Source organism: Serinus canaria, chromosome 3 (genome assembly GCF_022539315.1).
Source record: "Serinus canaria isolate serCan28SL12 chromosome 3, serCan2020, whole genome shotgun sequence".
NCBI classification, from domain to species: Eukaryota; Metazoa; Chordata; class Aves; order Passeriformes; family Fringillidae; genus Serinus; species Serinus canaria.
Genome location: NC_066316.1, coordinates 107,831,776 through 107,858,169, shown reverse-complemented (window position 1 = coordinate 107,858,169; position 26,394 = coordinate 107,831,776). Strand labels below are relative to the sequence as shown.

The following is a 26,394-nucleotide window of genomic DNA, read 5'->3' as shown; positions in this document are numbered from 1 at the left end:
TGATCTCCTTTGATGTGCTTTGAGGAGACCCCCACTTTTTACTCAATCTGATATGGCTGGAAGAGATAGAAGAGCTATTTGGGGTTTCTTTGGGATGAGCTCCTGAGGAGTTCCCTGCAGGAGCAGCCGGAGGGCACATGATTCCTGTAGCACCCGCAGCCTTTCCCAGGCTTTTCCCCGTGTTCATCTGCTCCATTCCCTGCTCTGTGAATGGCATCACCCGCTGCTTGTGTTGGCCTCCCTCCAGCCCTGCCTGATGGGCGCATCCCCCCGCCGCCCGCATTCCTGGGGATCTGTTACCTTCTGGTAGCCAAACGCGCAGGCAGCCGGCGCAGGGGGCGAGATTTATTCTCCAGGACTCTGTTTTCCTATTTTTTTTAAGTTCATGGGAGGCTCCCCGTCACTAAACAAACTTTAACAATTGTCAGCAGAAGGGTCAGCCCCCTGCCAGAGCCCTTCACAAAAATCTCACATTCCTCGCGGCCAAATGCGGTTGTGTCACTCCCATCCCTCCCCTCTGTCCCCCCTGGGGCTTTTGGAGGAGGCATCACCCCTGAGCAGGTTGAACACCTGGCTGAGTCCCAGGCACTGAATTAGCAACCTGCAGAGCCCATCAGGACAGGCTTAACTTTGGTCTGCAACGTGCATCTCGTGTTTTTGGGCATGGTGTAATAAACAGCTGGTCTGGGGTGACGCAGCTGTTCTTAGGGCTCAGGGGTTGGTGTGAGATGAATGTGTGCAAGGATGGAGTTTCTTGTAGCAAGGATGGGAGTTGGGTTTGTGTAGCTCACAGCAGAAAGGAGCTTTTCTTTCTTTTCCACCAAAAAAAAAAGCAAACCAAAAAAAAAAAACCCAAAACCCCAACAGAGCTAATTATGAATTAAACACTTTCAGGAAGAAATAATGTAAATGATGAGGCTGTCTTGTCAGAAAATCCCAGGATTTTATAGTCCACTGCATTGAGGAGTTCTCTACACTCTCATAGAAGACATAGCTTGTCCAAAACCTTTGCTTCTGGGTTTAGTGTTGGGGATTTTTCCCCAAGAAATTTGTCATTTTGGAATCTCTTGTTTTTCACATTGTCATGGAGAGAAGTTTTAACAAGAGAATGGCCAGGGCTACTCTTTGTGGGACCATCTCTCTTTGAGTAGCCCGCAGACACACAGATAAGAAAGCAAAAACCAAAACCAATCATGAATTAGGATCTGGACCTTTCCTGGGGGTTGCAGGAATACTCTCAAGAATTGGGTGAGAAATTACAGTTCTAGTTTGTTGTGTATTCTTCAAAAACCAGCGGACACTCAGAATCCTGCTCTCTAAATTAATGGTGAGGTCAATCTTGTAATATCCACTGTGAGGCAAAGAAATTATAATTATTCTGAAGATAGAGCTGTAGTAAGCTCTGGAAAAGAGGGTTTAAGACCAGCATTTCCAAACCCCCATGGGTTGTCTGTAGTCAGGATTAGCTGAGCAGACATTGCCTGCATTTTGCTCTGCCCTTTTATGGCAGCTCGAGGTCCTGAGCTCTTTGCAGCATCAGGCCCTCAGTTAGCAGGAGCTGCTGACTGCATGGACTCATGTTCCAAGTATTGTGTACGTGACTTCACCAAGCACAGGCAATCACTCAGCCCCAGAACAGTAGGGCTAAAAAGAAACTTCAGGCAGCCTAGTCCATTTTTCCTCAGAGGAAGTATTAGATATACTTAGATCATCACTGACTTCTGTCCAAATTTTTAAATCCTCCAGTACTGAGCCTTCCACTTACTTACCAAGTCTGGAGTTTGTGGTGGTTTTTTTCCCTTTATACTTAAAAAGGAATTTGCTAATACTGTACATTAATCTCTTAAATCTCCTCTACCTCAGCTGAAGGCAGCTTTTTCTTGTGCTGTTCTCATCTGACACAGAGATCAATCGATTACCATTTTCTGTAGAAAACATTTTACTCTTATCATGTCCTTTCCTGCTAGTCTCTTTTCTAGACTAAACAAATGTATTTCCTTCAACTTTTCCATGTTGCTCATGCTTTCTGAATCTGTTATCACTCCTGTTGCTCTTCTCTGGATTCTCTCTCATCTGTCTGCATCTTTCTTAGAGGGTGGTGTCCCACACTGGATAAAGCAGTCCAGCTGATGTCTCACCACTTCTGAGCAGCTTGTAATACATACCTTCTATGTCTTGTATGCAACATGAGACCATTAATCTTTCCCAGAAATGCATTTACTTCATTTTTTTTAAAAAAAGAAACAGAATGCCATTATTGACTCATATTCAATGTGCAACTCCCTGCCACCCCCAGGTCTTCTCTGCAAGGCTGCTGGTTAATAGGTTTGTCTTTGTGGTGCATTTGGCTTCTTGCTCCAAAGTGTAACGCAAAGCACTTAACTTTTACTGCATGTCATCTTACTAATGACATGTCAAGCACAATTTCTCTTCCTTGCTAAGTTCGTTCTGAATTCTGAGCTATTTCTCCAAGTCTGAAGATTCCACCTTACTGGAAATCATCTAAAGGTTTTCTAATTGTGCTTTGTACAGCATCATCCAAGTTATTAAAGGAAGTATCAGCTATTAATTGGCTGAAGATGCATAAAACACCTTCCATTTCAATATCAGTAGTGATAGTCAATGGGCAACTTTGTCACACCCAACCCCCATCCATTCATCCTCTATGGCTGTGTTTTATCTTTTATATCATAGAATCATAGAATGGTTCCAGTTCCAAAACCTTAAAAAATCTAATTCCAACTGCCCCTTCCCCTGTGGGCAGGGACACATTCCACTATCCCAGGTTCTTCCAAGCCCCATCCAACCAGGTTTTGAATGCTTCCAGGGTTGGGGCAGCTTCTCTGGGCAACCTTTTCTAGTATCTCACCTTCCCCCCAGTAAAGAATTTCTTCTTAATATCTAATCTAAAGCTACCCTTTTTCTTTCTCTAGAAGACCTGAAAGCAGAGGTTAATCCATCTCAGCCTCACCTGAGCCAGAAATGCCCTTGCTGGCATTGGCAGGGAGAGGTGAAACATAACAAGGGTTAAAAACTGCGACTCACCTGCAGGATTGTTGGCAACATCTTCGGGCCAATGTTTCTTCTCTTAAGCCCAGCTGCAGTGTTTATGTGCTGCTTAAGGCTGTCCTTCCTCAGAACTTGCACATCATGTAGGTGCTTGTGCAAGAGCTCTGAGTACACAGAAAGTTGAATGCCTCATGTGGCATGAAAGTTGCCCCATGAGCCAACTCATTGCTAGCAGCACCAGACATTTTAAGCATTTGCGAGTAAAAATAAGAGCAAAGAATAGTGTTAAGCATAATTTTTGTTGGGAAACCACCAATTCCTTATACCTTTCAGGAGGAAGAAAGGGAGGCATCCATCAAACTGTCATTACAAATTTGATGCCACAAACCTAAGCTCATGGAGCCGCCAGGAATCTGTAAACCTTTTAAAGGATACGCCTGTTTTTGACATTCAAAATAAAAAATCTTTATAGATTTTTGTGGAAACACCAATCAGCCAGCAGCTAAATGACATTTTTCAGCAGTCAGACAGACTCCACACAAACTGAATAGATGTCCAGTTTTAGAAGGACAGGTAATTACTTTCTGTGCTATGCCCAGGAACAGAAAATACTTGGCCTGTTTTACTTACTGAGTAGGAAAAGATGTTTGAGGGTGGTTGGTTGGGTGGTTGGTTTTTTTTTTTTCCTAAAGGCTGCTACATCCTGGCTACTGAGTATAGCCTGAGTGTAGGTGCCCTTTATATAACAATAACTTGATACTACTCAAAATACTTGGCGCTGCAAGGAGGGGAGTGGAATGCAGTAAGAACACTTTAGCAGGTCTGAGGGTGAGTAAACTCCAGTAGTTTTGGAAGGAGAGGACAGAGTTTTCAGTGTACGTCTCTCCCTTACTTGGCATTTGCCGACAATAAGAACACAAGGATTAACATAGCAGACTCCGTTTATTACACTTGGGTGGATAAAGCAATTATCTGTCTATCAGGGCTGTAGTAAATTGTGCAACAGCATTAACATGGGTGGATACGTGGATAAATGCTAACTCTGCCACAGAGGGTGCTGATACACAAGATAATCCTTCAAGCTGAACTTGTAAAGACTGTTTTCTTTCAGAGTTTAGATCATGTTACCCACCAGTATAGATTGAAACGACAGCTTTTTTTTTTCTTTTTAACCACATTTTCAGGTTTCTTTAGCAATCTGAATTGCATTAGCAAGGTTATTTTAGAAATATCCCGCTTTATTCAAGTTTAAACTGTCTGCTTAAAACCTGCTGCATGGATATAAACACAGTAGTTTTCTAACACAGCAAAACAATCTGTTGAAAGATACCAAACACGCACACATCCATCCATTATTGCTTAACTGCTGTGTCTTCCATGCCTGAATTCCCACTGTAACCGCAGCATTCAGCGTGTAGAGCGCTCCTGGTTTTGGGGGTGTAAAACAAAACCAGAAATGAAAATGCACCTATTGATGTCTAGAAAGCAGTGCAGCATCTGAGAGCTCTACACTAGATTTAAACTAAGCGCCTTAAGTCTGGTTTAATGGCTGTGTTTACATCATTTCCCCCCCCCCCCCTTCTTATTCTTTTAAAGTAATCAGGTTTCACAAGCGTTAAGAAAATCATCCCCTCCTGCCAGCTGGAGGGAAGCCAGTTCAAGGAGATTTTTTTTCTCTCCCCCTCCTTTACCCCCTTCTTCACTATGATCTTTACTGCCCGGTGCTGCAGCAAACAAGCAGCAGAAATTGGTGAGATATTTGCAGGATAGCTACCTTCTTGGAGGGGGGCGAGGGAAAACTTTGCTCCTCAAAGATTTTGCTGCGTTCATGAGGATGATAAATCAGAATGAGGAGCTCTTTAGCTTTTTGGGACTGCCCTTGTTTTCCCTCATTCCTGCTTCTGATGAAAAAAGGGGGAGGAGGAGGGGGAGAGTGTAACAGATACCAGCATGCAAAGGGAGCTAAGGCAGGGACCGAGACTTGCGTGACAGTCTCTGTTTATAAGAGTTGTCTTTAATGTCTACAAGCAGCCATTCCAGCAGTGTTTAGCTGGTTTCCTGGCTCACGTGAACACAGATTCCTTTATGTTCATCAAGGATGCATAAAGGTGAAGGCAGGGCATTGTGGAGCAAGGGGGTGCCACCTGCTCCTTCCCTGAGCTGGCCTGTTTGGGCTGATGATCTTATGGTGTGTTGCTCAAATTTGAATAAGCTTCAAAATCTTAATCAGAATTAGAAAGTTTTTCAAAAAGAAAAGAGGAAGGAACAACCCCACCACTGCAGCAAGGGCAGACCTGGCTCATTCACCTTGAGTACAGAGTGAGGGCTGCACAAGTCCTGCAGCTCTGGATGAATTGGAGGGTAGGAGGGAACTGGTGCAAAAGCAAGCCCACTCGAGCCCTTTCCTGCTCAGTCTGTCCTTTTTCTCAAAGCACAGTTTTGGTTGCATTTGTTAAATCTCCAGGTTTTGCTGATTTAACAAACCTTTCCTTTGCAGTGCCTGACCAGCTCAGCCCCTGCCACCTGCCCCCATCAGTCCCTCCGCTGCCAGACAAGCAGCCTGGAGCCCTGCTCCAAGGAGGCATTTTTCACCTCTCTGTGTAGAGAAATTCTGTGAGCAGGAGGTTCCTTTGCAGCTGTTGCAGTTCACTGAAAACCCCCAGCCTCTGCATCTACCTTTCAGCTGGGTCCATGCTCTTCGAGCCCGCAGCTGAAGTTTGGAAAGCATTTTGTGTCCTCAAAGCTTTGGAGTCATTCCCACAGGTACAAAGGGACACAAGTTACACCCTCTTGGGTCATTTCTTCTCACCCTTCCTGCCCCTTCTTCCCTCCAAGCTACCCTTTTTGTCCTGGTGGGATGAGCTGAGAGGAAGTTTCCTTTGCTCCCAAGAAATCAGTGGGGAAATGACCACTGGCACCAGAGATGCTCCACGGCTTGTCCTCGATGCTGAGGTTGCAAGCTCCCTCTGCCTCTGTTCACCCAGGGTAGGAGCCACAGCTCTGGGAAGATGGAAATGTCCCTGGTTCCCCCAGGATCTGGATCTGGCCCTTTTGGACCCATACCAGTAATCTGCAGAGCAGGAGTCAGGGAGGAGGGGCTCATTAGGATTTTAGCAAATGGATAAACATTAGATCTGTTTCACAAGAACTGAGCCCTCCACAGTGTGCATTTGTCTGTCTTTATTATTTCCTTTTCTCTGCAGTAGTTTCAGGTACAGGCCTTAGCTGCTTTGGGTAATAATATGCCTTTTTTAAGAACAAAAAGAGACAGGGTCTTGTTTTCTGCCTGCGTCTGAGTGACTCCTGTTGGCACGAACAGGGCTCTGTGTACAGTCAAAAGACTAAACTCCCAGTCTAATGCAAACTGGTGCCCTTAGCTATTTAAAAAACAAACTTTTTTTTTCTTCATTGAGTGAATTAACTACAGTTACTGCACCTATGTAGCTCCTTGTTTTATGAACTATAAGAACCTTTCCTATGCACAGCCTATGGCCTAATTATGTAATTATGTCTCTTGGGTGGATTATATTTTTCTTCTCATAATTGTGTCTTTACCTAAGAGACTGGAAGGGTTCCAAGCTTTCTCCTTTCCTGGGCAAAAATTGTTTGGCTCTTGTGTTTTGGTTTTTTTTCCATGAACTTTGGATTGGGTGCATTCAGTAGGGTTTGGTGGGAGAAACAAGTCCAATGACAATTTGTCACAAGGCAAGGCTCACAAGAGGGACCCTCATGACTTTCTTCAGAGGTTTTTTCCTTGCCAAAAGCTAACGTGAATCTTCTGGGCTTCTGGTTTATGGCTCCCTTATTTTTACCTCCAGTGCATAGATTGACACTGCTTTGGAGTGACATCTTGCTGCAGTAAAGTATTGTCTGAAATTTGTAACAGAACAGTGAATATTTTTGCTTCATGGTGAATGCTCAGCATTATTCAGTCCCTGCACAACAGCTGTTAGGAAGCCTTAGGCTCAGGTCTCAACTTCTTTGCTGTGGCATAAATGTGGGTCCCTTGACTTTAGCTTTATCAGCCTGTAGCTGGATTCAGTCAAGCCCATATCAGTACCTTCCAGTTGCCCCTGTTCCACAAAACCAAACAGAATGAAATTCAGGTGGACCTGCAGAGAGAATTGAAGGAGAATTTGTGATGAAATTCAGAGGACAGGTAGCTTGTCTTTTTGTGGTGTGAAATTGTCTTCTACGATGTGTAAGCAGAAGAGTAGACACTACAAAGTACACTGGAATGCTGCTGGTGTTCCAGGGTTAAAAGAGAAAAAAATCAAAGGGCTTGTCTCGAGGACATGTAGAGTTAGTAGGAAAAAATGTGCCCACTCTTTACCTTTTTAAAGCACTTTGGACATCAGTGGGAAAAATCAAAACTTGGGTTCTCAATCTCTGTTGCATTTTTCTTAGAGTCAAGAGACAGAGGTGCACAGACGGCAAATTCACAGGTCATGATCTGGGTGATTCTTCTGCCTTCTGCCACCCCTTATCCTGAAGAAAAGTCTCTTTTCCTATTGGTTCACTGAACCCAGAGCTGTAGAAATCCTTGGTTACTAGCCCTTGAGCTCAAAGAATTTTTGTCTGCCTTTTCCAGCTGTAGTCACTCCATGGAATGACTCCAAACTTCACTATCTGGCGCTGAGCACATTCGTGACATAGAACTAACAGAAGCCATGGTGACATTTCACAATGGGTCAGCACCCTCCATTCTGCTTGGGATGTCCCAGAAAATGTGTTTCCAGCAGGTGAAAGCCCAGGCTCTTACTGCCATGACCTTTCTGCCATCCCTTGGCTCTTTTATGGAGACACCTGACTCCCACAATACTTCTTGTTAAGGCAAAAGCAGAAAAAGATAGAAGTGGGTGATGACTGAAAATAGCTAACCCAGTGGAGAGTGATAAAAGCATCTGCTGAAAATCTGGTAACCAGATCTCCTGGGTACTAGGAAAAAAAAAACCACACAAAAAAGCTGGTGGGTGGTGTACACGGTACAAAGAAAGGGAGTCCCTGAGTGTCAGCATCTGGCAAGGCCACGTGTAGCATAATCTGATTAGTTTTCAGTTCCACACCCACAAGCTGAAAGATAAAAACACACACCCCTCCTCCCTGAGGAGGTAAAAATCTTCAAGCATCAACACCACATTTACATTCTGCAAGTCAGCCTCTTCCACAGACCGATTTACATCTTGCCTCCTCCAGCAGAGTGGTGGAAGTTCCGTGATGAGAGACGAGCTCACGTCCCTTTCCAGTTACCACATCCAGCAGACTCGAGATTGCCTTGCTTTGATCTGGAAGACAGTCCTTTGCTTAGTTTAAACTGAAATGATTAAGCTGGAGATGAAGACTCCTCACATCTTCTGCCATGCCTGGGATGTGATAATTGAACATCAGCTTCCATGGGCCACACGAACATGTTCTGAGGCCGTGCTGGGCTGGCGAGCAGAAGCAGCAGCACAGGCACTGACTGGCTGGCTGCAGTTTCCACTGACCTTATAGTACTGAGAGTGCTCAGTACTGATTTGATTCATGTAAAATGGCCAAAATTGGCACTGGAGAGGATTAATGACAATGTTTCTGTCTCCAGAAATTTATACTCAGGTTGGCGTTTAGCTTGAAACAGCTGAGTAGTGGTGAAAGATCAGAATATTTCTTGTTATTTTGGAGTGAACACTGGATTTCTGATATCCAGTGTGTTTTGTACTGTGCCAGCAGACAAATCAGAACAGCTTGTTTAGCTCTTGACTATGAACTCTCAGTTTTTCTCATCTCTTTCCCATCTCCTCACTGGTGACCTGATCTTTTCCAGTGGCCACTGGGCCCATCCTTAGTCAGAGACTCATGGGTCATCTTCCGTTTATTTTTGACAACATTCACATCCAAGTCTGCTTAAGTCCACAAGCATTTTTTTTTTCCTCTCCAAGCCAAATCCATTTTACAAATTCATCTTTACAGCAGAGCAACAGGCACTAAATGAAGTGTTGCAGGCATTGGGGTAGCTATAACACTATTTTATTCTACTCTTCACATAGTTTGTATATTGCTTTTTGATCTACTCACTGCTGCAGCAGATCATGGATTCTCCCTCAGCTATCCACACTTGCTACCCTAATCATTTTTCCTGAAATAAAATTACACCTCAGTACTGAGACTGAGGAATACAGCTTTTCTTAGCACACTCCCCTGGGATCAGGAATTTCTCTGTCAACAGACACATATATCAATGAGAGATGAAAAGCAGCTTGTGGAATGAGTTTTAAACATGTATCACATATTTCATTCCTGCTGCTTATGTGCTACTCAGAAGGTCTTTTTAGAGTGTTTTCAGCCCATACCTCATGGCTCCTTCATACTTAACAGGATTTTTTTTTCCTGCACAGAAATCAAGGCAGGACATTTATTTAAATTGCCCACACGCCTTTGTGAGCACCTCCTGAATACAAAGGTTTTGTTGAGTTTCCTGCTTACTTTCAGTGTGAGCACGTCTCAGCCTTTATCAAAGAAGAGAAACCCATCATGTGCAAAGCTGCAATGTCATCTTGTCTCCCTGGGATATTTCACTCCGGGACTGTGGCTCCTTCTGTGGATCCCTTTGTCACAACATGACTCCGTGTTACAACCCTAAATTTTAAATGTCCAGAAGGGGAAGGCAAGTCTGCCTTTGGCCCCTTGCTGGTTTCTGGGGACTTGCAGTTCCATTGATGCCTGGGGTCTTCCAGATGTGCATAGAGCTCATAGAGCTCTCTCTTCCCTACTTTTCTTTTTTTTTTTTTTTTGGTGGGTGGGGGGGAAGTAGCAACACCCAAACCCACACATCAATAGATCATTTCAATTCAACCAGATGTGGAAATCTTTTTTCTTCTTCCTGTATGCCCCTTCTTTTTTTTCCTTTCTTTTTTTCCTTTTTTCCCCCCTGCCTATCCTAAAGTGCTCTGTTAACCAGAGCTCTGCTATAATACACATAATTAAGTATAAACTCTCTTCTAACAAAGCAATGTATGACCAAACAGAATGTGTTGAAAACAAGGCTGAGGGTTATCTGGCACAGGTTAGTGCAGGAGTGGTGATGACCTGTGTAATAAGTTATTTATTGAGTTACCTGAGGACAATTGAAATAGATTATGCACCAGTTTGTTAGTGGTTCTTTAGTTAAAAGGTCACTACATGAACATAGCACAGAGTTTTTTCTACAGAAATTCTAAATAAAATTTGCTTTGGGAGTGAATTCATTCCCAGCTAAAATTGACTCTTGTGTGTGAGACTGGAGATGGGCTTATGACATTTGCCTTATTTTGAGAACCTCTTGATTTTCACAAAATCCCAGAATAGTTTAGGCTGAAAGGGGACTTAAAGATCATCTCGCTCCAAACCCCTGTCATGGGCAGGGACATCTTCCACTATCCCAGGTTGCTCAATTTGCCAGAGGTTGATCAGGAATGAGGAGAAGAGAAGAATGGAGGGGAAGGAGATGTCTTTAAAAAACATAGTGGAAAATATGACTAGCAAAGGGAAAAGTAAATGCATAAAAATTGTGGAGGAAAAGAAGAGGGAGAAATCCCAAGAGAATACTGACTGCGTATGTATGTAAAAGTAATTTCTTCAGATTTGGCAGCACCCAACTTGTACAAATCTTAGTTTTAATGGATTCAGAATTTAATGCTGAAGACTAGAGTTTGGATGTGACCCTGTTAATTAGGCCGCTATTATGGAGTTTTTACAAGCTCAAAAATCATTCCCTATTTAAAATGGCTGATACTTTCTCAAGAGGGGAGTAGGCACCCATGGCAGCTCTAACATGGAGCAGCACTTTCTCCCTAGGGAGAAGGCTCCCGCCTACCCCGTGCTTTTAGGCTGAGTCATTACGGGGGAGAAAACCCAGACTTCAAAGTACCAAATTATGGGTCAACTAATTAATTTTTTTAAATTGCTAGAGAAGCTTCTCCAAAGTTAAATCCCATCAAGTTTCCCCTCATTTCCCAACCTGAATCCTTCTCTGTCTAGAGCTATGATTTCTCTGAATCCAGTCTGGGTTTATTTAGTTTCAATATTGCATTGCCTAAGCGTCATGTTGGACTGTGGTACCAATTAGATGGTGGGATCCCATGTACTCAGTACTGCGGTGAGAATTACTATTAAAAAGCATTTTTTTTAGCAGTGGTAGCCTGTTAGTTCAATCTCAAGATTCAGTGGCCTCATTTCTGCTTCTAAAATAAATTAAACAGCATTGGAATTGGTTCTATGGCCCAAGGACTGATGGGACAATCTTCCCAAGTCTGCAGAGCTGAATTCTTGTAGACTCCAGACAGATAGCTGTATTCATACTGCTGAGGGTCAACACGGATTATCTCAAGCCACTGGTGATTATTTGAAAGGCTCAAGCCCAAACCATACCAGAGACCCTTCCTATTGTTTAAAGCATTAAAATATCCCCCCCAATTATTGCTTGTGCCAGGGCCCCGGCACTGCTTATAAGGATGGAGGCAGATGTGGTTCTGGGTTGAAATCAAGGAGTCTGGGCCCCCCAGACAAAGGCTTTTTGCATGACCTTGATCTGTAACTTAGGGTAGGCTTCATTCCATTTAACGTTGACTAATGGCGAGGGTGTCTAATTAAACCAGTCATGTGTGCTCCCTCTCTGATCAGAGAAGGAAGAGAAAGCAAATTCAGGAGGTGAATCATGCTGTTTTAAGGCGAGTGTCAGAGACAAATGAGATGAATTGCCCTCTGGAAGTAGCTATTTCTTTCCATTAACCGAAGAGGAAGTCTACATTAGAAGAGTTTAGACTAGATGCCTGATTTATGAATGGCTAAAGTTAAGTAAAATTAGTCCTGTCCTTAATCTCTATGCATGCCTTTTTCTCCCTGTGCTGAATGATAGAAATAACACCTTCTGCACCTCATGTTCAAAAGCACCATTGGACAATGAGCATCCTTTGGAAAGAAATTAAATGTAGGAGCAAAAATACAATCATTAGAGAAGCAAAGCCCTTGCTTTTGAAACATCTCAATGATAACATAAGCAGGACCATTGGGGGCATCCCAGTGCTTTTGCCATTTTCCCCCTCCATATTTTGTCAGCAAAACACCCCTAAATGAGTGTTCCAAATATATCCAGGGGCAGTTGGCCTGTTTTGGGTGAGTGCAGTAGGAGCACAGAGGAAGGCTGACTGTGCAAAGGTGTGTAGGGCCCAGTCCTGGCCAGCAGGTTTGGAAGTTTTCCTTGGATACTGCTCTTCTCAACTGACAGGGACTAATTACTTTTTGGAAAATCTCCCAGAGGAATGAAAGCTAATGACTAACTATAACAGAGTTAAAGAAAAAAAAAATTAGGGGAGAAGAAAAACTTGAATTTTCTTAGCAAAAATCCACAACATCTAAACCAGGCATGGAGTAATTGTCCCACTTGATAAGTTGTATGTACATATGAAGCTTGCTTTTGGAAAGGAAAGTTTGCCTCTTTAACTACCTTTGGTAGTTAAAGAGGCAAACCTTTGGTAGTTAAAGGAGAAAAAAAAAAAAGAAAGAAAGAAAGAAAGACAAAAAAAGACCTTGTGTGAGTGTCCTGATAAGTTCTTATTTTGATCCAAATTGTAATATGTTACACGTGTATGGGCACAGCTGTGCTTGATGAGGCTTTCACCAGCACAAGCATGTCCCAAACACAACCCCCTCACAATGTTTCTGTGGTATGGAGGGTAGCTGAGATACGTGTAAATCCATTAAATCTAGTAACAGGTCCTTAGAGACCATTTTGGGGTTATTTTGGGGGTGTGTTAAATTACTAAATCTTGTTATTAACGCTTTTATTTTATGATTTGCTGTTTCCAGGGCACAGACAGAAGCTTGATGACTCTAAACCTAGTTTGTTCTCTGAGCGCCTCAGTGATTTAGGGCGCATTCCTCATCCCAGTATGAGAGTAGGGGTCCCGACCCAGAGCCCACGGCCCTCTCTGAACTCTGCACCAAGTCCTTTTAATCCACAAGGACAGAGTCAGATTACAGGTAAGAGACAGAACCATAGGTTTGACTTGCACAGGCATTGGTAGTAATTGCTTATGGATATTTGTGTCTCAGCTGCAGCCAAAGAGGCTGTTACAGAGTGGGGGATGTTCTCCAAGCAAAGCTAGGTGGGAAGTGGATTTTTCTATAGTGCTTGAAGCTGAAAATGTAATTTTTAAAAATATATTTTTGCCATAAATCTAAAATAGTCAATCCAGGTCATTTGAGTAGGGATCTGGTGAAATTCTAACTGCCACGTTGCTCTGCCTTCTCTGTCTTGCAACAGTACCTTTAGTGTACAATAGAATGAACATTTTTATTCAGCCTTGTTATTTTGCAGTCGTGTTAAGGGAAGCAGCCAGCACTTAATGGTCTTTTTATCAGAATAATAATACAATCTTCTCACATGATGGTTTGCTTCCACCACCAGTGCTGACCACGGTTACAATAAATGAACTGGGTTATGGAGAAATCTCCAAAGGTTGCTCGTGAGGGTTGTATGCAACATTTATGATTGCATGCTGAGAGGCAGATTTCATTGTGCTGAGAGAAATCATAAAGCACCCACCATGTGTCACAGATTAGAAGGCTGAAATAAGATGTTTAACTGCAGCTATGCCAGAAGTTTGCAGCAAAACTGTGAAGACTACAAAATAAACCAATGTTGTTTTCTCTAAAGTCAGAGCTGGTTAAATTTTTCAAAAGAGATTCAAAACAACTTCTATCTAACTTTGGGCATTTCTAGATTCTAAATTTGTGCTGACAAGTTTGTGTCTATCCAGGATGTAAAGAGGTGTTACCCCTGACCAATTGCTAGAATTGTTGGAGAAATTCACCTAGATGCAAGTCTGTCAACAAAGCTCTTGGCTCAATTCCCTAGACTGATTTAATACTCACTTCTGCTGCTACAGTTGTATCCACAGCAGAGTCCTTTGCCAGCATTTTACACCAGCATTCCTTTCCTGGTAATGCACTCCTAGTATAGACATAGTCTTTGAGTCAACCTAGGAAGATTTCTAGTTTCATGTTTCAAGTGGTTTTGACATGATACCAGCTGAAACTCAGTGGTTTTAACAAAGTGTTGTGGCTTTCTTCTTCTCTCTTTTCCTTCTTTTTTTAAGTTCAACCGGTTTATTAATTTGCAGTAAGAAAGAGAAGTGAGTTAATTTGAACCCAAAGCACTCAAGGAATTGCAACAAAAAAATCTTTCCCATGAGCTGTGGCAAAGTTCTCCCAGATCTAGAAGTCTAACTTTAACTAGTGTAAAATGTTTATAATACATTAAACATGTTGATTATACCCATTACATGGTACCTGCTGCCCCCCAGCTTCCCAGAGCAGGTTTTTTTGGCTAGGCTTCATGATTTGTTCATTGGACATGTGAAGTCAGGGCTCTCGTGCATATCATTTTCTGGGTAAGAACTGCTGAACTAAAACACAATATTTTTTCTAACCAAGTCTTCTGTCTGGCAGTGTTTGTAGACATAGTTCCCAAGAAAGCAGGGGGGAAATCCAGGCTATAAGCAGTTTTTTTCCTTCTTCCTTGTGCCTCCATAGTTTACCTATTGTGCAACACTATATCTAGGAACGACAGAGGCTGAAATTCTTCCTGACTCCATCTGGTGATCAGCTTATGCCCTGAAGCACAAGAACTGAGATCCCCTTGTAATTTTCTTCCTAACTAAGTGTAACCTCATATGCTGCTCCCCTTCACATAAATGCCTCCTGTAGAAAACGTTCTGCTGGCTTTGATTAATAGACTACTTCTCTGCCTCGTTATGAGGCAGCAGCAGCATTTACAGATCTGGAAGATGAAAGCTTCAGATGAGCTTTCAATAAGCCTGACTGGAAACAAAGTTGTGTGGCATTCCCTGCCTTCTCTGCAAATTTAAGGCAGCACCAGCTGAGACTTCATCAAGAGAGGGAAGATGCAGTGCTGGTGGGGCAGAGAGAAGTGAACTGAGGGATGAAGGCTGGATTTCTCATCTCTGGTGGATTATGTACTTTTATTGTTGAATAAATTCAAGGTTATAGAATCCCAAGTTGCTCTGATTTCCCCCCCATAATGGGGAGGACTCTGTAGTGAATAAGTGGTCTGATACAGTATTTCTGATGTTGTTTCCCATCCTCAGAAAAGTCCAACAGCCAGCTCTCCATTTGCTTGCTGGGGGTCATCCCATTCAATTGGGTGATTGGTGTTACATGGGTGCAAGCTCTTGGAATTGCACTGGCTTCCCACCAGGCTTCTGGGCACTCTTTGGGACCTTGATTGTAATCTGTAAAGCTCAGCATGCTCTGATGTTCCACCAAAGTGCTGGGATGCTTTTTTACAGACAGTTCCTATTCTAGGATCTTTCTTGTGGGATGGATGGGTACTCTTTGCTACACAAACCATGTCAGGGACAGATGAAGGTGATGCCATGCACCCTTTGGTCAGGTGTTGAACATCCAGGAAATTGCTGAACATCCCCCTGCCTGGTGCTGTGGTAGGGAGTGAGGTGCTTGGGCTTTCCTTCACCACCAGTTTCCTTGCTGTAGTGGAATACTCAGAATGCCACTGACTTCCTAACATAAGCACTGCCTTGGGCATACGTAAAAGAGGACTAGACCTTTCTGTCTGAAAACCAGGATTTTTAAATTACTTTTGTTGGAATTGACCAAGCATTCCTTTAGAAATACCATGGTTTCATTATCACTTTACCTAGTTATTATTTAGGGCAAATAATAAATTTCTAATAACTGGAACAGTAAATATTGATTTCCTACAAAAAATCCATAATATTGCTAGTAAGCACATTTTGCTTCATTCCACTTGAGGCCTTGCATAGCTATTGCATGACTAAACAGACATATTATTTAAATCCTGGCTGACCCACACCTGAGTCTGAAAGAACTCAGCACTTTAGGGTTCACTCTTATATTTCTTTTCTCTGTCTAGGTTGTGTTTATTTTCCTGGAGTATCAGAGTACAGGTTATACAAATCACAGCACAGTCCTTAACCTACCACAGGACTGGGCTGTGGCAGGACAAGGCACAGAGTTGCCCTTATTCAACATGGCATTTTAACTAGGATTCAGCAAAAGCTACATCGAAGGGTGATTAAAAAACAAATGGTCCAATAAGCAGCTGCCTTTGCTGAGGCAGTGCAGATCCAATTTGAACCCTGCTTGCTGCCCGTAAATCAGGAATCCTGTCCATTCACATTTGTTCACTGGTATATTTGCTTTTTTTATTTTTTTCCCTTTCCCTAACGGGCTCACGCAACTTGTTCATGTATCCGATTACATTCCCGTTCAGACACTGAGCTGTTGCATCAATGTTTCAGTATGAGATGAAGAAAGCTTAGGTTTTTTTAAGATGCAACTGGTGAGGATTAACTTCTGTGGGCCAGGAAAAGCCACAGGTGTAATGGCAGGAATGTGGTCTGTGAGAGGACCCCATCAGCTGGGCTGTGGGGACAGCAGAGTGGGAGTTAAGTGAGGTTTCATGCTACATCACCACTGTGGCACTGGCTGATCTATGGGCAACCTCTGACTTTCATCACTGAAATAACAGCCCTCAAAGGCAAGTCCTGTGAAACCTTCACTTTCTTTCCTTTTCCTCTTCCCCTTCTCCATGCACTTCAGGGATGTTATGCTTCCATTTCTCACCATTTTTTAAGCAGGTTTAAACTCTTCAGAGCCAGCTTAACAGGAAGGCAGTGAGGGAATACATCTTCTCTGACAGACAGGGACTGATTTCAGGGACAGTGCAAACTGAATCTGCAGCCTGCTGCATTTTATGCAAATTGATTGCATCCTCTGGTTGACTGACAAGTTGCCATTGTGGACCTCCATTTCATAAAGCTTGCACCCCTCCTATTATTCTTTTGACTTTTATTTCCTTCTACCCCCTTTTAAAACTTAGCTGCCCACTGGCATGATTCATTGAGTTTATCTTTTTTTTAAATTTCAAAAATGTGACTCCTGGAGGGGTGGGAGGAGAAATGGATTTAGAGGTACTTCAGGCCAAAATCTGGTCTCAATTACTTTTCTGTACATTGGGATGTAACTCCACTGGATTTGACTTTGTTGATTGAACTGGGCAATCCAGATGAAATCCTGGGCTTTTAAGAATGCCTAAAAAAGGGCTAGAGAAGGGAAGAAGGTTGTGTTTTGCTGTTGTTGTTTTGCTGAGGGGGTTGGTGTTACAACAATAGTTGGGTTACTCATGCAGAAAGTCATCTTGGCTTTGTTAAGATCAGAAGTGAGGATATTTGCTGTAAGTGTTTACCAAAGATAGCTCCAGACAGCTTGTTTTTTACGACTGGCACTAGCACTAATCCAACCAGCAGCAGCCAGAGCTAGAGCTGACGGCTGGGTTTAAATGAGAGTATGATGCATGTGATGTCTGAATATTAGAGACAATACAACAAGGAGCTGCCAGCCTGTGATCATGCTCTGGTCATGTAACTCATCTTGGAAAAGGGGGAATTAGTTTTTTCCCTATAGAAAATTAGTGTGCTTCACAATCCAATGCCAAAGTGAAAAAAGTTGTTCTTCAGGGATATTTGCAGGTTTTTGCTTTTCTACACTGACACTTCGGAATATGGAAGGTGTCCCTCCCCATGTCAGGGGGTTTGGAACTAGATGATCTTTAAGGTTCCTTCCAACCCAAATTGTTCTATGGTCCTGTGATGATTTCTTGTTGGAAGAAGAGAAGCTGTGATACTGGAAAGCCAATGTCACTGGCGGGAGAATGAATCACTAGATGGGCTTTTTCTTTCTTTCCTTTATAATTTTAGTTTTATGTGGTGCATCTCCTCTTGGACTTATTTTTAAAGACTCTTATTGTCCATTAAGCTTCAATATCCACCATCCATTTAATCCAGTCAGTCAGAGACAGCAAAGCTCAAGAACCCTGCGTAAGACCCATGACTATAAATGTGACAGCAAAACCTAGACACAAAATAATATGCAATACTCAATATTTCCTGCTTTGTGGAGGTTCACCTGGAAGCACAAACAGGATGGAGCTGTTTGCACATTAGTTTAGGCCTCGCCCCACTGATTTGTTTCAGCTGAACTGTGCCCAGGCTGTCTCAGCATACCCACAATATGCCCTGCTGTGAAGGAATATGCTGAGAGCTGCACTTCCCCTCACACCCACGCAGGCATAACAGAAATGTTTACAAAAGGAGGACTGCTCTTAGTAATCACTCCAAAGTTTTCGAGTGTAAATACCAGCTCAGAGTGGCCCTCTGGCTCCTTCACTGTTGTTGAATGCTCTGTTAGCCCTTCCCCATGGCTGCCATAGGGGAATGGGGGTGGCTTTTTCCTGGACAGTTAGTTTTATTTTTATTTTAAGTATCTTTCCTTGTTTTGGAGGGATTCCTTTAGGGAGGAATCCACATGCACTCAGAGCTTTAAGGTTTCTCATCTGTTCTGGGCTTTTTTGTGATGGGAAGAAGTTTGCCCTGGCTGCAGAGCATGTGGTGCTTTGGGTGATGGTGCAAAGTCCCTGGCTAGCAGGGATCCTTGGACACATGGGAGCCCACCAGCCAGAGACAGTGGGGAAGCTGGTCCGTGGTGTAGGAGGCCAAGGAAAACCTCTCAAAAATCACCTCACAGCTTCTTCCCCAATAGTATGTGTTAAATAGACATCCTACCCCTTTTGGGTCAGAGCAAGGAGGAGGTGAACCTCTTAAGGGCCTTGTGTTTGCCTCAGAAGCCCCTGTGTGGATCTGCCCTGGAAGTGCTGCTGTGGCAGCTGGCACATCCCTGTGGTGTCCCTGGCACCCTCCTTCCCCCTGGAGGTTTGATGGTGTGTGGGACCAGCAGAGATGGTCTGGTGGGCCACAGTGGCCCAAGCCAGTGCCTCAGCACCATTGCAAGGACCATCTCCATGTGAACCAGGGGGTGCCACATGAGCTTCATGTCCACCTCCAGGGACTATCTGGGGAAGCTTTGGGCTCTGTCTCGTGGCGTTTTTCGCTGTGAATTGGGCAATGCTGCTGAGCAGTGATGTTTGCCCTGTGGGCTCACAGGTCCCCTTTGACTTGACAAGGCGACAGTGTTTCACCACTCTCTTCTCTCACATCCGTGCAAACCTTGACCGCCATCCGGCAGCAAGGGCTGGCTTTAGGCCATTTTCTCTGGGATCTGGTGAAACTTGTATTTTCACTTTCTGGTTTCCTAACGGGTCACAGATACCTTGAACCAGTCATCCCCAGGGCAATATTTCCCACCCTGCCTCGACCATGACCTCAGCCATGCCTTGGAGTGGAGGAATGGCAGTAACCCTCTGCCCTGAGGGACTGTGACCTCCTCCTCAGTCACTGAGCTCTGATGAATCATCTAATGTTCAATTTGGTTAAAGATTTTCCTCTTCATTATTTCCTATTCCCTGGGAAGACTGATGTATTTGAGGTAGATGTTGGAAGAGTATGTGGTATGTTTTTGGGGTCAAGGAATGGTCCATCCAGCCCTATATCCTGCTTCTGACAGTGCACGTGAGATACTGTTTTGAAATGCCACATGAGCCTTTGAAAGACCACTTTTTGCTGCTTGCCATTCTTGTGCCCACACAGACATTCACAGTTGCTAGATTAAGGGTGTTAAGTATAAAACCAAGTCTAGCATGGGTGTTCAAATTGATGAGAGTGCCAGAGATGCTCAAGAAGTTCTTGTGCAATGAGGATTACACTATCAGGAGTGGCATGAGCCTCCAGAAAGGTCCCTCTTTTTCTGAGCTTTCCACCATCTTAGATCAAAATGATGTAAAAACATCTTCTACTATGACTTTTTTTCCAGCCTTTACCTGCCATGTTATTTCCTCCTAGCATTGAAGCTGACCTAAACCCAAAACTTTAGGGGCCCTGTTTTCAATACAGAAGCAGAGATTGAAAAGGTCTTGGAGTTTGAAGGGTCTTGGGTTTGAGACTGTGCCCCTAACACACCATTAATTTTAAGATTGTTTTTCCAGCAAGCCTAGTCTTTCTTTTCCCATTCAAAGATCATTTACCATTGACTGTATGGTGAATTATTGTAGTGGAATGAGGCAGAGAAATATGTCAATATCAGATGTAACAATGAGCAGTCAGTCAGATTTGAACCTGTGCCAATCTATACAACCCTGGCCTTGAAAATGTTAAAACAAAGAAGTTCATTACATTTAATGATCAAGTGTCCTTCAGATTTCTGAAAAGTTTATGTTAACCATTTATATTACTCAGCTCAAATATAAGTGGCAAACTCCAGGAAAATCCTCTTAAAATTAACTTGGAAGGTGTTTTTTTAATAAATATATCTATATAGTTATTTTGCTTCAAGGAAGTATCTGCTTTCCAGACATTTCTTCAAACAAATCATGTCTGAAGGGAAATAATAAACAAGAAGTATCTGAAACTACAAGGTTTTGCTGTGTGGAAGAGCAAGGAAAGGAGTTAAAAAAAGAAAAAAAAAAGGTTAAACTTCCTGAAAAAGAGCCTTTGCTTATGCCATGTGGCTGTCACATTGCTGTCTGCAAAGCAGGGCTTTAGCACAGTGTTCTGATAGAGCAGGTTCTCCAAATCGAGTATATTGATTTGCTTCCCTGAAAATAGTGGGCAGGATTTGAAGGGATGTGCTACAGTTTCTGTGAACTAGTCCAGAGATAGTTTTCTGTTTATTATGCAGTGCCCCAAACAAACTTTGGAGTTGAAACTGCTTCAGTTTTGTCAATATAAAGAAATAAAAAGCATAATTTAAGAGGTATTTAGGGGTATCTTTATCATCAGATATTAACTGAGAGCAAATGGTTTATAAATCCAAACATCAGTGGGTAAAACTAGTTCTCCTTATACCAGTGCTTCAGCAAAAATTCATCTGTGTTTATCCTAAAGATGATTTCCTCTGTAGTGAGCTGTTGCAAATATATCAGCAGGTATCATTAGCTTCCAATAGTTATCCCAAACCATTTTGTTCCATATTTTGTAATTGAGGGTGCTGTAAATAATTGGGCCAGCATCCAAATGTGACATTTTTGTGACAGATGATGATAAGATTAATGACTTTTTTCTCCTTGGCTAGTATTTTCAGCACTGAACACACTATTGTGTGATGTTTGAACTGGATAACAGCTTGACAGGCGTGCCAAGTGCTGACTGTAGAGTCTGCCCCCCTCTGAAGGAAACGGCCTTAGGTTGTGCCAGGAGAGATTTAGATTGGATCTTATGAAAATTTTCTTCACTCAAAGGTTGCCCAGGCTTTGGAACAGGCTGCCCAGGAAAGCGGTGGAGTCACCATCCCTGGAAGTGTCTAAAAAACTTGTAGCTGTGATGCTTAGGGACATGGTTTAGCATGGACCTGGCAGTGCTGGACTCAGTGGTCTTAGAGGTCTTTTCCAACTGTGATGATTCCATGATTCCATGAAATCCACTTCCTAAGATCAGACCTGGGGTTCATTCTTGTTGTCTGCTTCTGTTTCTGGTCCCTGGAGGATTGGCAACTCTTAGTATAATATGTTGGAAGAGAGACACCAGGAATTTGCATCCCAGCTTCTAGACCTTTTAAAATTCTGCTCTCTTGTCTGTTCATTTCCCACAGAAATTGTTCTGGGGAGGGGAAGGCACAGACCAAGACCTGAAAGGGCTGAGTGTTGAAGAGCAAGTTGTGTTTCATTACATTCTCACTCTTCGTAGTACTGATGTGTGTATGTTCAGTAATCCCACTTCTTTCAGTTAGGCTGTTGATACCCTAAAATTTTTCTTCCTTTTAAAAAAAAATTCTCTTTTTTTTTTTTTTTTTTTTTTTTTTTTGTTTTTGTTTTTATTTTCCCCCTAGACCCCAGGCAGGCGCAGTCATCCCCGCCATGGTCCTATGACCAGTCTTACCCATCCTACTTGAGCCAGATGACTTCACCGTCCATTCACTCCACAACTCCCCTGTCCTCCACTCGAGGCACGGGACTTCCAGCCATTACCGATGTGCCCAGACGCCTCTCAGGTAAAGACTCTGTTTTGCCTAAAACAATTATGCAGAGAGGAGCAGGACTGGCAGAGGCTGCCTCCGTGGCCTCAGACAAACGTTGGCAAGGAGAGCAAACCTCAGCAGTGGTACCAGGGTTCCTGCATGGCAGGCAGGATTTAAAATCCCTTTTTTTTCAATGTGGAAGAGCTGCTATGTTGCTCTCAGCATGTCTCTCTCGAATAACTTTAGGTCCGTTTCGGATTAGATTATTTTTAAATTGTGAACCTGATTCTTTGAACAAATTCTCTCTTTTTTTTTTTTTTTTTTTTTTCCCTACAAAAGGATGTTTATTTGCATGTGATTAGGTACTGGCACAGGTTTCCCAGAAAAGCTGTGGCTGCCACATCCCTGGAAGTGTTCAAGGCAAGGTTGAGTGGGGCTTGGAGCAACTTGGTCTGTAGAAGGTGTCCCTGCACATGGCAGGGGGGTTGGAACAAGATGTTCTTAATGTCCCTTCCAACCCAAACCATTCCGTGATTCTGTGTTTTAAAGTAAATGCTATGCTCTCCATTTTTTGGTGCTTTACCTTTGCAGTATGTGTGTTGTTAGGCATCCTGACAGATAGATGCCTTCATTTCTTCAGTAGTTATGGCTGAGGTTCATTTTCCTGTATTTCAATCCAGTAGCTCAAGAAAGACTGTTTCCTTGGTTAACGTGTACTTAAGAAGCCTATCAGAAACAGGCTGAGTCACTTAAAGGTAAAGATTGGACAAACTGTGCTTTGGAATGATGCAGGAGAGAGGAAATACATTTAGGAACATAGACGAGACAGTAGTGTGGAACTGAGACTTTTTTTACAAACAAATGCACATTTATATATTGCACAATTTACCTCTAATGGTCTTAGCGATAAAACCATCTGTGTAAAGTAATCTGATTGCCCCAAAGTAAGAGAGAGCCTGTCATGGCACACAGTCACCTTGTACCTCTTGCCAAAAATGAGGAACCTTAGGGGAGGGAGGCTCAGTCTTAAAACTCCAACCTTGCAAGTGTGGAAATATTAGCAGCTTATGCCAAAAAAGCATGTGTAATGTAAAGAGAGCCTTTATGATTCATTAATTAAAACCAAAGAATCAGTCTTATTACATCTATTTTTTGCATGTTTGCAAGATATTATTATAATCTTGGATGCTGCTGCCATACACCTGTTTGATTCCCAGCCAGGTGAATTTCTTGCTCTTGTGTTTTCCCCTTCTACCAAGCTCATAGCACTGGAAAAGCTGATCACTCCACTGAGCTGCATCCCTGACAAGCTGAACTGCAGCCAGCAGGCGTGGAGGATTTGATTAGCATAGACTCCTTGATTTCTTTCATCTTGAGGAGGGAAGCTTTGTTTCTCAAACAGCCAGCTGCAAACCCCTCTGCAGCCCTAGTGCACTCTGCCTTCACAGAGATGCCAAAGATCTCCATGTGGGCCGAGGGCTGGAGGGTTTTGGAGCAGGTTCCTGCTGGCTCTCCATGCAACACCCTGACTTGGGTCAAAAAACTCGATCGGCTTGATGCTGAGGAAATGCTTTGTTTGGCCTGAAACAGGTTCCCTTTGAGTCAGAGCCTCCTGATGGTCTGTGTTGTCGAATGGGTTATTTTTGCAATCATGCCCGCGGCAATACCTGCAGGAGAGGCTCGGCTGGGACCTGGCAGCTGCACACCGCATGCTTGCCCTGCAGCCCTTGCTTGTCTGTGTGTATTCAGACGTGAGCGCCTGGCATGTGGGCACAGGCAGGGAGTGACTAAAAGACCTGGCTGTGTACATTGTGTGGCCGTGGACTGAACTTTCCTGCCGTGCTCTATGGCCAGTTGCCTTCACGCTTCTTGTCCTTCATCTTTCTAGGGCTCAAGAGATGCCTCTGCAATGCCCTGGCCTTTTCCCATCGTGGGGATCTTGCTTGCAGTTAGATTCAAGAGTCAAAAATGGGACTTTGATCTTCCAGTGGCAGAGGCTGTGCAGTGTTTGCTGACAGAAATAGAAATTCAGAATAGAAATGGTCTATTCAGAATTAGAGAGAGGCATTCCTGGCTGAAGGACCCACTCGGATGCTCAAAATGCAAGCAGGCACATTGCAGCCGCAGCTGCAAATCTGACAGTGCCTCTCAAGAGTTTCACTGGCAGTGCCACAGGGAGGGAGGGCAGCATCCAACACCTCCTATATCTAAAGAGAGAGAGAAATGCTAGTTTTAAGTTGCCCCATACAGCAAGCAGTTTATCCCTCACACTCAAAGAAATGCAAGTCTCCACTCAGTTACTTATTTAGGAAGAGAACAGAACTTTGAAGAGGGTAGAAAACTACTGCAAAGACACACTAAAATCCTTAGAAAACTTCAGGCATTTTTAAAGCATGAGGGAGAAATTAGAGTTTTATAAGGCCTTGAATAAAAAAGTCACTTTCCTATACAGTGGCTGAAATCTGATTATCGAGGCTGTTAAAAGTATACAAGGTCATTTTAATGAATGCCATATTTAGTGCCTGTTGCTTAACATCATGCAAGAGGAAAAATGAGTAAAACCTCCCTCCTTAGCCTTGGCTGTCACACCTACAGGCACAGAACTTCCTATCTGCCCTAATTTCACATCACCCAGCCTTTTCACAAGCCTCCATGGCTTCACCTGGACAACTGCTAAAGTTGTTCTCATTCAGATGTTGAAAATATTCCATCCAATAAAACAAAAGGTGCTCCTGGTTTTATTGTCAGTGGCAGCCCTCAGGAGCTACTTTTAATCGTTTTCCTTTGACCAAAACCACACTCATCCTATGGCCAAAGTGGTGGTGTTCTTCCCAAGTCTTGGGATGGATACATGAGCCAGCAGTGTGCCCAGGTGGACAAGAAGGCCAAAGGCACCTGGCCTGTATCAGCAGTGGTGTGGCAGCAGGACCAGGACAGGGACCATCCCCCCATGCTGGGCACTGGTGAGGCCACACCTTGAATTCTCTGCTCAGTTCTGGGACCCTCATAACAAGAAAGATATTGTGGGGCTGGAGCATGTCCAGAGAAGGGAACAGAGCTGGGGAAGGGTCTGGGGCACAGGTCTGGTGAGGAGCAGCTGAGGGAGCTGGGGGGGCTCAGCCTGGAGAAGAAGAGGCTCAGAGGGACCTTCTCACTCTCTACAACTCCCCGACAGGAGGGTGCAGACAGGTGAGGGTCAGGCTCTGCTCCCAAGTAACAAGTGACAGGATGAGAGGAAATGGCCTCAAGTTGCACCAGAGGAGGTTTAGATTGGATATTAGGAAAAAATTCTTCACTGAAATGGTGGTAAGGCACTGGAACAGGCCATCCGAGGCAGTGGTGGAGTCACCTTCCCTGGAAGTGTTCAAAAGGCACATGGACATGGCCCTTAGGGACATGGTTTAATGTTGAACGTGGTGATGCTGGGTTGGACACAATGGCGTTTTCCAACCTTAACAATTCCATGAATTTTGGTGATGAAGTTGCCTGTGTTTCAAGCACAGATTAGGCTGAGCATCAGAAGAGGTTTGGGGCTGCAGGACAGGATGTGATGGGGCCCTGCCATAGGAATGCTTGCAGTTCCTCATCCCAGGGGAGAGGGAAAAGGGCAGCAGGCTGCAACCCCGAGGAGCTCCTCAGGCAGCTGCTGCAATGCAGCTGAACTGGTCGTGTCAGTGTCTCAGATGGTTTCTCTGCAGTACTGGCAAGTTTGCATGCGTGCTGCAGGCACGTGCATGTGTGTGCCCATGACTGCCATACTGCAAGTGTTCATCTATATTCTCCACTTGGGGGTCAGTGCTCTGTTTGCACCTACAACTAATAAATTTTATATCCCAGGTATTTGGGCAGTATTCAACAGCATGAGCTGAAAAACAAAGCAAAAAAAAATGTTATCTGGCATCACTCATGCAACTTTTGAACCAATGATTTTTCTAGTCCAGAAGTTTCACATTCATATCAAGAACAAATAAAGAAACAAGTTCAGGAGGCCATGAAATTGCCTTACCTTGAGGTTCCAATCATAAAAAGAGCAGAATTCCCCATATTTTATTAAAATGTCTGTCTGTTCAGACTTCCCCAGAAGACAGTGAAAGTTGGTGGCCCAGCAGATTAATATTCTTAATTAAATAATATTGTAGTGGAAGCCATGGGAATATAAGAAAAGGGTCATTTTAGAGAGAGTTTGCCTGAGGGATATAGTCTTATTGCATGATTCATAGTGAATGCACTCAGTCTTTGTGTCCTATGCATAACCAAAGTGCATGTGGGATGGGGAGCATGGGTGACTATTATGTAATTAATGTATATGATTCATATAAATATACACATCACAGCCATTTTACATACCACTTTGGGGCTGATCCAGCAAGTCCTCCCCACATGGAAGGTTCAGAGCAGGGAGTACAGGTCGGGTTGTTCTTGCAGTCAAAAGAGGGCTGCTCCCAGGCAGGGGAAGGAGGG

The 26,394-nt window shown here is 43.5% G+C and overlaps 1 protein-coding gene across 13 annotated transcripts in view; it reads left to right on the top strand.

Moving 5' to 3' along the window:
* Positions 1 to 26,394, top strand: part of RUNX2 (RUNX family transcription factor 2) — a 217,863-nt gene that overhangs the window by 99,854 nt on the left and 91,615 nt on the right. For 9 of the 13 annotated variants that reach the window (XM_018921714.3, XM_050973024.1, XM_050973026.1 and 6 more), the window contains 2 exons: positions 12,832 to 13,005; positions 21,805 to 21,966. In XM_018921714.3, coding sequence (XP_018777259.1) covers positions 12,832 to 13,005; positions 21,805 to 21,966 — 336 coding nt within the window. The remainder of the gene's footprint in view (positions 1 to 12,831; positions 13,006 to 21,804; positions 21,967 to 26,394) is intronic. The other 4 variants (XM_050973030.1, XM_050973033.1, XM_050973035.1 and 1 more) reach the window with 2 other exon arrangements.